Source organism: Arachis duranensis, chromosome 4 (genome assembly GCF_000817695.3).
Source record: "Arachis duranensis cultivar V14167 chromosome 4, aradu.V14167.gnm2.J7QH, whole genome shotgun sequence".
Classification (NCBI taxonomy): Eukaryota; Viridiplantae; Streptophyta; class Magnoliopsida; order Fabales; family Fabaceae; genus Arachis; species Arachis duranensis.
In genome coordinates, this window is record NC_029775.3 from 102,612,611 (window position 1) to 102,620,245 (window position 7,635).

The 7,635-nt window shown below is 35.9% G+C and overlaps 1 protein-coding gene across 1 annotated transcript; it reads left to right on the top strand.

Moving 5' to 3' along the window:
* Positions 1-6,702: 6,702 nt before the first annotated feature.
* On the top strand, positions 6,703-7,398 carry LOC107485330 (very-long-chain aldehyde decarbonylase CER3-like). Its single transcript, XM_016105841.3, has 3 exons — positions 6,703-6,911; positions 7,010-7,245; positions 7,319-7,398. Exons 1-3 carry the CDS (start codon positions 6,703-6,705, stop codon positions 7,396-7,398), a joined length of 525 nt encoding a protein of 174 aa, XP_015961327.3.
* The last annotated feature ends 237 nt before the right edge of the window (positions 7,399-7,635 follow it).

Consider the following 7,635-nt stretch of genomic DNA (forward strand, 5'->3'; position numbering starts at 1 on the left):
CAAACTAATTAGCAAATTCCAATTATCAATCACAAAGGAGTTTGATAACTCAAGTGTCACCAATTACTCAACCAAAGCCAAGAGGAAAAAAATCCAAATTATTTATATCATAAATAGAAGAAAGCAATCATAAATCTGAAATACCTCAAATTGCATTAAATAAAGAAATCAAATTTAACATGGAGAGTTCATAAACCAAATTGGAAAAATAAATAATTAAAGTAATAGAATAAATAAAAGTAGAAGAGAAACTAAATTAAAGGAACATTGAACCTGGAATTGAGAAGAAGCAATCCTAAAATTAAGAGAAATTCTAAATCCTAAATCCTAAAACCTAAGAGAGAGAGGAGAGAGCCTCTCTCTCTCTCTCTAAAAAACTACATCTAAAACCTAAAATTGTGAATTATGAATGTTGTGTTTATGAATGGATGCATTCCCCCACTTTATAGCCTCTAATATGTGTTTTCTAGGCTTGGATTTGGGCTGAAAAGGAGTCCAGAAATTGCTGGGGACGTTTTCTGCAATTTTCTGCACGTGGCGTCCGTCACGCGTGCGTGTGGGTCACCCCTGCGCATCATTTGGAAGTTTTTCTTGTCACGCGTTTGCATCAGTCACGCGTATGCATCGCTTGTGCTTTGCGCTAGGCATGCGTTCGCGTCGTCCATGCGTGCGCGTCGCTTGGGTTCTGCGCGAGTCACGCGTCCGCGTCATCCATGCGTGCGCGTCGCTGCCATTTCCTTCAAAACTTCATTTTCGCGCGTTCCTTCCACTTTTGCATGTTTTCTTTCTATTCTCTGAGCCATTCCTGCCCTATAAATCCTAAAAATACTCAACACACAGATTACGACATCGAATGGTAATAAAGGATAATTAAAATTAATAATTTTATGGTCTAGAAAACATATTTTCACATATATTAAGGAGTAAGGAATGAATTGTAAAACCATACAATTTATATGAATAAGTGAGCAAAGACTTGATAGAAATCACTCAATTGAGCATAATATAAATCATAAAATAGTGGTTTATCAGCGACGATGTTCATACATGCCAGTTACAGTTTCTTTGGGACAGTTTGCTCCCTAATCGACTTTTTTTTGTCAGACAACTAAACTCTTAAAGATTTTTATACGGTACTCTTAAACCCCTGTCAATTTTATATAAAGACACTTAAAATCACGAACACTATAAACTTAGGTATACATAATACCTACTGCTCAGTTGGCTGGACTGGTTGCTGCTGTCCTGATGGATTGTCAGTAGCCTCCGTAGTTCTTTACTTCTTTCTCTTTTATTGCCATTTGGAATCCCTTGGAGCTCCTTTGTATGTTTTGTAATAGTGACCTTTTTTCTCATACTTACTGCATATAACCTGAAATAACCTATTCACCTTTGTACCATTATTCTCAGCCAACAGACAAGATACTTTGTCACTTTTCTTCTTAGTTTTGGAAGTCCAAGAGTTCTCTTGATAAAAGGTGCTCGTGGCTTATAATCAGATGATGATATCTCTTGTCAGTATTCTTCACTGTTCACAGTCTTGGTGGTGATCTCATAGGTCTATATCCAACTTAGAAAACTTTTGAACCTTACCATCCATGTAGTTGAGCACATCATCTTCATCTCTGTCAAACCATCCTCCATGGTGAAACACATGCACAATTGCATAAGCCATCTGTAGCAACATAATAGTAAATTAAACTAAACTCTAACAAAAATCAATTTTTAATTTACTCACAATACTTCACTTAGCGTTAATAAAAAATTAATAATTTATCTTCAATACTTGATTTCTTTACTTAACCTTAAAACAAAAAAGATTTGTTGCACTAACAACTAGACAAGTTACTAACTCCAAATTGCATGCAATGGATTTACAAAGGAGGACCGCCTAGTAGGACCACACTCAGGACCATAACCAAACAGATAAAAATACTAGAAAACAAAGCAAAGAGCCTACCTTGTGTTCCTCGAACAAGATGTCATTGCACTATTAGTCCTTCGTCATGATGTCTCTAGTTGGTTAGGATTTTCTATAATTGTTGGTGTTAATAAGGGAAGAGTTTGTCTATATAATGCATGCTGTTGTAAGAAGGAAAGAGTTTGCCTATATAATGTAGCTGTTGTGAAGTGCAGTATTTTGGTCTTATCAAAATGCTAACGTTTTGATTACTGTATCAGGGACCGATTTGTCCCAGACGAAAATTGTCCAATGACACGTAAGATCATTATCTTACACGTAGGAATGTAACCTTACACGTAGAATTGGCTCCGCCTGCTGTTGACAAAAACTTTGATAGAAGGGCCATAATGTCTAACAGAAGTGATGGATAGGGGTCGCGATGTCATTATACTTTTCTTAAGGGATGGAAAGGAATTTCATGAAATTGTCAAGGACCGAGATAAGATTTTACTCCTGAAATTTTTTATAATTATTACTATTATGATACTTTTAATGTAATTGATACTTTACGTTTTAATTGAATAATAATACTTAAAAAAAATTTAATTTTTTAAAAATCTTCTATTAAACTCATTATAAAAAAATTAATATCAATTTTTGTATATTATAAATAGACAGATAAATAGACGTACAGAGAATACACAAAAAAATTAGCTTTGATTTGAATTTGTTCAAAGATATGAGTATGTCATCTCTCTTTACATGTAGGGATACAATCTGTTAGTATGAAGAAGATTCCAAAAACTTTTTCCATAAATATGATGATTTTGTTTGAAATCCAAAATGTGCGATGCTTATTTTCTAAAACTTCCAAACTTGTGGTTTGTTTTGTATTAACAAAATCATTTTTTTTATTTTGTAATTTTTGTTGTATTGCCTTGACCAATTCATGGTTGTCTTTTTCACAATACATAGATGACGAATAAAAATACCTGGGAGATAATAAAAATCAGTTTAAATCAGCTTAAAGTTATCTTATTTTATTTTATTAATTATTTCTAAAATAATTACATAATATTAGGTTTAATATGTATGTAATTTTAATTTCATATACATGAAATTATAAACGTTAAGTTAAATGAGGTAACTTTGAATTATTGTCTTCTTAGTATAATTACAATAGTATTATTTTTAAAATTTAATTTACCACCTTTCTAATTGACTTTTTTTTTTTCAAGTTGAGTGTTTGTTTTAATAGGTTTGATCATTGGCTATTACTATAGTTAGGCTTAGTTTGGTAAAATTTTTACTTTTTAAAAGTTGTAATATCTATATTTAGTAAATCACATTAAAAAATAAAAATAGTTTTCAATAAGCATAACTAATAACAAATATGTTTAGTAAATAACTATTAAAATTTTAAAAATACTAAAATAGACATAAATATAAGAATTAAATTTTAGAATTAATGTATAAAATTATATTAGAGTTTTTAATTTTGATAGTTACAAGTCATCTTTAAAAAGTTTTTGATGAGCGGATAATTTATACGTTTTTTGGCATTGTTTTTAGGTAGTTTTTAGTAGGATCTAACTACTTTTAGGGATGTTTTCTTTAGTTTTTATGATAAATTCACATTTTTGGACTTTACTATGAGTTTGTGTGTTTTTCTATGATTTCAGGTAATTTCTGGCTGAAATTGAGGGACCTGAGCAAAACTCTGATAAAAGGCTGACAAAGGACTGCTGATGTTGTTGGATTTTGGCCTCTCTGCACTCGAAATGGGTTTTCTGGAGTTACAGAACTCCCAATGGTGCACTCTCAATGGAGTTGGAAAGTAGACATTCAGAGCTTTCCAACAATATATAATATTTTATACTTTATTCGAGATTAGACGACGTAAACTAGCGCTCAACGCCAGTTCCATGCTGCATTCTGGAGTCAAACGCCAGAAACACGTCACGAACCAGAGTTGAACGCCAAAAACACGTTACAACTTGGCGTTCAACTCCAAAAGAAGCTTCTGCACGTGTAAAGCTCAAGCTCAGCCCAAGCACACACCAAGTGGGCCCTAGAAGTGGATTTCTGCATCAATTACTTACTTCTGTAAACCCTAGTAGCTAGTCTAGTATAAATAGGACATTTTACTATTGTATTAGACGTCTTTTATTTTGACAGTATAGTCTTTGACCACATCTTTGGACGTTTAGTTCTTAGACTATGAAGGCTGGCCATTCGGCCATGCCTGGACCATCACTTATGTATTTTCAACGGTGGAGTTTCTGCACACCATAGATTAAGGGTGTGGAGCTCTGCTGTACCTCGAGTTTCAATGCAATCACTACTATTTTCTATTCAATTCAGTTTATTCATTTTCTAAGATATTCATTGTACTTCACCATGATGAATGTGATGATCCGTGACACTCATCATCATTCTCACCTATGAATGCGTGACTGACAACCACCTCCGTTCTACCTTAGACCGAGCGCATATCTCTTGGATTCCTTAATCAGAATCTTCGTGGTATAAGCTAGAATTGATGGCGGCATTCATGAGAATCCGGAAAGTCTAAACCTTGTCTGTGGTATTCCAAGTAGGATTCAGGGATTGAATGACTGTGACGAGCTTTAAAGTCGCGATTGTTGGGCGTGATGACAAACGCAAAAGAATCAATGGATTCTATTCCGACATGATCGAGAACCGACAGATGATTAGCCGTGCTGTGACAGAGCATTTGGACCTTTTTCACTGAGAGGATGGGATGTAGCCATTGACAACGGTGATGTCCTACATACAGCTTGCCATGGAAAGGAGTAAGAAGGATTGAAAGTATAAAAGCAGTATGTTGCAGAGATCTAAAAGGAACACAGCATCTCCATACACTTATCTGAAATTCTTACCAATGATTTACATAAGTATTTCTATCTTTATTTTCTGTTTATTTATTATTATTATTCGAAAACTCCATAACCATTTATTATCCGCCTAACTGAGATTTACAAGATGACCATAGCTTGCTTCATACCAACAATCTCTGTGGGATTGACCCTTACTCACGTAAGGTTTATTACTTGGATGACCCAGTGCACTTGCTGGTTAGTTATGCGGAGTTGTGAAGAAAGTGATGAGTTAGTAAATGCGCATACCAAGTTGAATGCCATTATTAGAGATCACAATTTCGTGCACCAAATTTTTGGCACCGTTGCCGGGGATTGTTTGAGTTTGGACAACTGACGGTTCATCTTGTTGTTCAGATTAGGTAATTTTATTTTTTGTTTTATTTTCAAATTTTTTTTTTCAAAAATCTTTCAAAAATTTATCACCTGTTTTCGAAAATTTTCAGAGTTTTTAAGAATGAATTCTAGAGTTTCATGTAACATGTTGAAGCCTGGTTGGCTGTAAAGCCATGTCTAATTCCTTGATCGGAGCTTTAGACTAACATTACATGATTCTTGGGATTTTGATTGAGGACTTTGGATTCATTACTTCCTTTTTCCAAAATATGTTTTCGAAAAAAAATCCAAAAAATTAATAAAATAAAAAAATTAAAAAAATTTTGTGTTTCTTGTTTGAGTCTAGTGTCAATTTTTAAGTTTGGCGTCAATTGTATATTTTAAAAGTTTATGCATTTTTCGAAAATTCATGCATGTGTTCTTCATGATCTTCAAGTTGTTCTTGACAAGTCTTCTTGTTTGATCTTTAAATTTTCTTGTTTTGTGTTTGTTGTTGTTTTTCATGTGCATTTTTGCATTCATAGTGTCTAAGTATTAAAGATTTCTAAAGTTTGGTGTCTTGCATGTTTTCTTTGCATAAAAAATTTTTCAAAAATATGTTCTTAATGTTCATCATGATCTTCAAAGTGTTCTTGATGTTCATCTTGACATTCATAGTGTTCTTGCATGCGTCATGTGTTTTGATCATGGTTCTGAAAACCGAACCGGATTGTCCGGTTCAACCGAATTAACCGGGAACCGGTCACTTAACCGGTCCGGGTAAGATCAGGAACCGTCTGGCAAAAAACCGGTAAAAAACCGGTCGAACCGGCGGTTAACCGGTGAACCGGAAGAACCGTCCGGTTTTTTAGCGGTTTTTGATTTGAAACTTAAACTGCTAAACGGCGTCGTTTTGGAGGTTAAAAAAAAAAAGAGAAAGGCTAAACGCCTAAACAACAAAGACCTAATCTCAGTCTCACCCAGAAGTCAGAACGAAGAGAAATCACCCACGGCAACCACCACAGCATCCCTTCTCCCTTCTCCCTTCTCCCTTCTCCCTTCTCCCTCACTCTCATCAGTCTCACTCACCCAAATCCCTAACCCACTACGGCGCTACTTCCCTCTGTCTCTCAGCCAGGCGCCAGCATCCCCCGCCTCCTCGTCTCCTCCTCGTCTCTCTCTCAGCCAACAACAGCAGTCTCCGGCGACCCATCATCCGGCAAGCTGACCACCATTCTTACCTTCCCTCTTCTATTCTCGCATCTCCTCTTCCCTTCTAACGCTTCTGCCCCCCACTCAGCTCTCGTCACTGCCACAGAGAGAAGCTGAATCTCTCTGCCCTGCATTGTTCCGCCACTCGCGCCGCTCTCTGCGCCGCCGCAAGCTCAACCGGCCACCACCAACTCTGGGCAGTACTACTTCTTCTCTTCTTCCCTTTTCCATTTCCCAGTCTATCTCTGCTACATTCCAGGTCCCCTGCCTCATCCCTGCTTCCTGCTCTATTTCTTTACTTTCTTTTATTAATTCTGTTATTGATTTTAGTTAGATTGCTGATTAATCATAATATAGAATTAAGAAATTGGTATGAATGATGAGAAAGAGACATGTATGAGGAGGGGGCCAGGGGCCAGAGACATGTATGAGGAGGGGCCAGGGGGCATTGAACTATGGATTCTAAGAGGAGGAGTTCATGTTCTGTGGAGTTCTTATAGTCATATGCTTTTTCTCAATCGAAATCGAAAGATCCTTCAACAAGGTGTGGATTTCAAGCAGATTGATCTAGAATGGGACTGGTACATATATATTACAATCATTATTGTTGCAACACACTACTAAACATTTATTGATGATAAAAGTTATTAGTGTTTGTGTTTTCCTAATTGTGGAATAGGGACAACTTCTTGATTCTTCAAGCACTAGTTGGGTCCATGGCTTGCTATGTGTTTCCATTTCTTCAAGATCTTCCATTATGGAATATGAAAGGTGTTGTTGCTACTATGATTCTGCACGTGGGAGTCTCAGAGCCACTTTACTATTGGATGCATAGAAAGTTTCATGAACATCACTTTCTTTTCACTCATTACCATTCACTTCATCATTCTTCTCCTGTTCCGGGGCCATTTACTGGTGAGAAATTAACTCATTAATAATGATTAAACAAGTGCAAATAAATAATCTTGGAATAATAATGACGATGCAGCTGGAAATGCAATACTATTGGAGCATCTTGTTTTGACAGTGGTGATAGGAATCCCTGTTTTAGGGGAATCCCTGTTTTAGGGGCATCCATAATGGGATATGGATCAGCAAGCTTGGTGTATGGTTATGTTTTGACTTTTGACTTTCTGAGGTGCTTGGGTCATTGCAATGTTGAAGTGGTCCCACATGAGACTTTTGAAAGGTTTCCTCTCCTTAGATACTTGATTTTCACACCAATGTAAGTCATGTTCTTAACACAAGTAACAGTTAAATAATAATTTATCCAAGATACAAAAACCAAAGTACATGTAGATATCT

Bases quoted from the DNA above. Each gene is read 5' to 3' on its own strand.
- LOC107485330 (XM_016105841.3), top strand. From the start codon at position 6,703: ATGAATGATGAGAAAGAGACATGTATGAGGAGGGGGCCAGGGGCCAGA. The intron at 6,912-7,009 runs GTACATATATAT...ATTGTGGAATAG, and splicing joins ATTGATCTAGAATGGGACTG to GGACAACTTCTTGATTCTTC. The intron at 7,246-7,318 runs GTGAGAAATTAA...ATGACGATGCAG, and splicing joins TGTTCCGGGGCCATTTACTG to CTGGAAATGCAATACTATTG.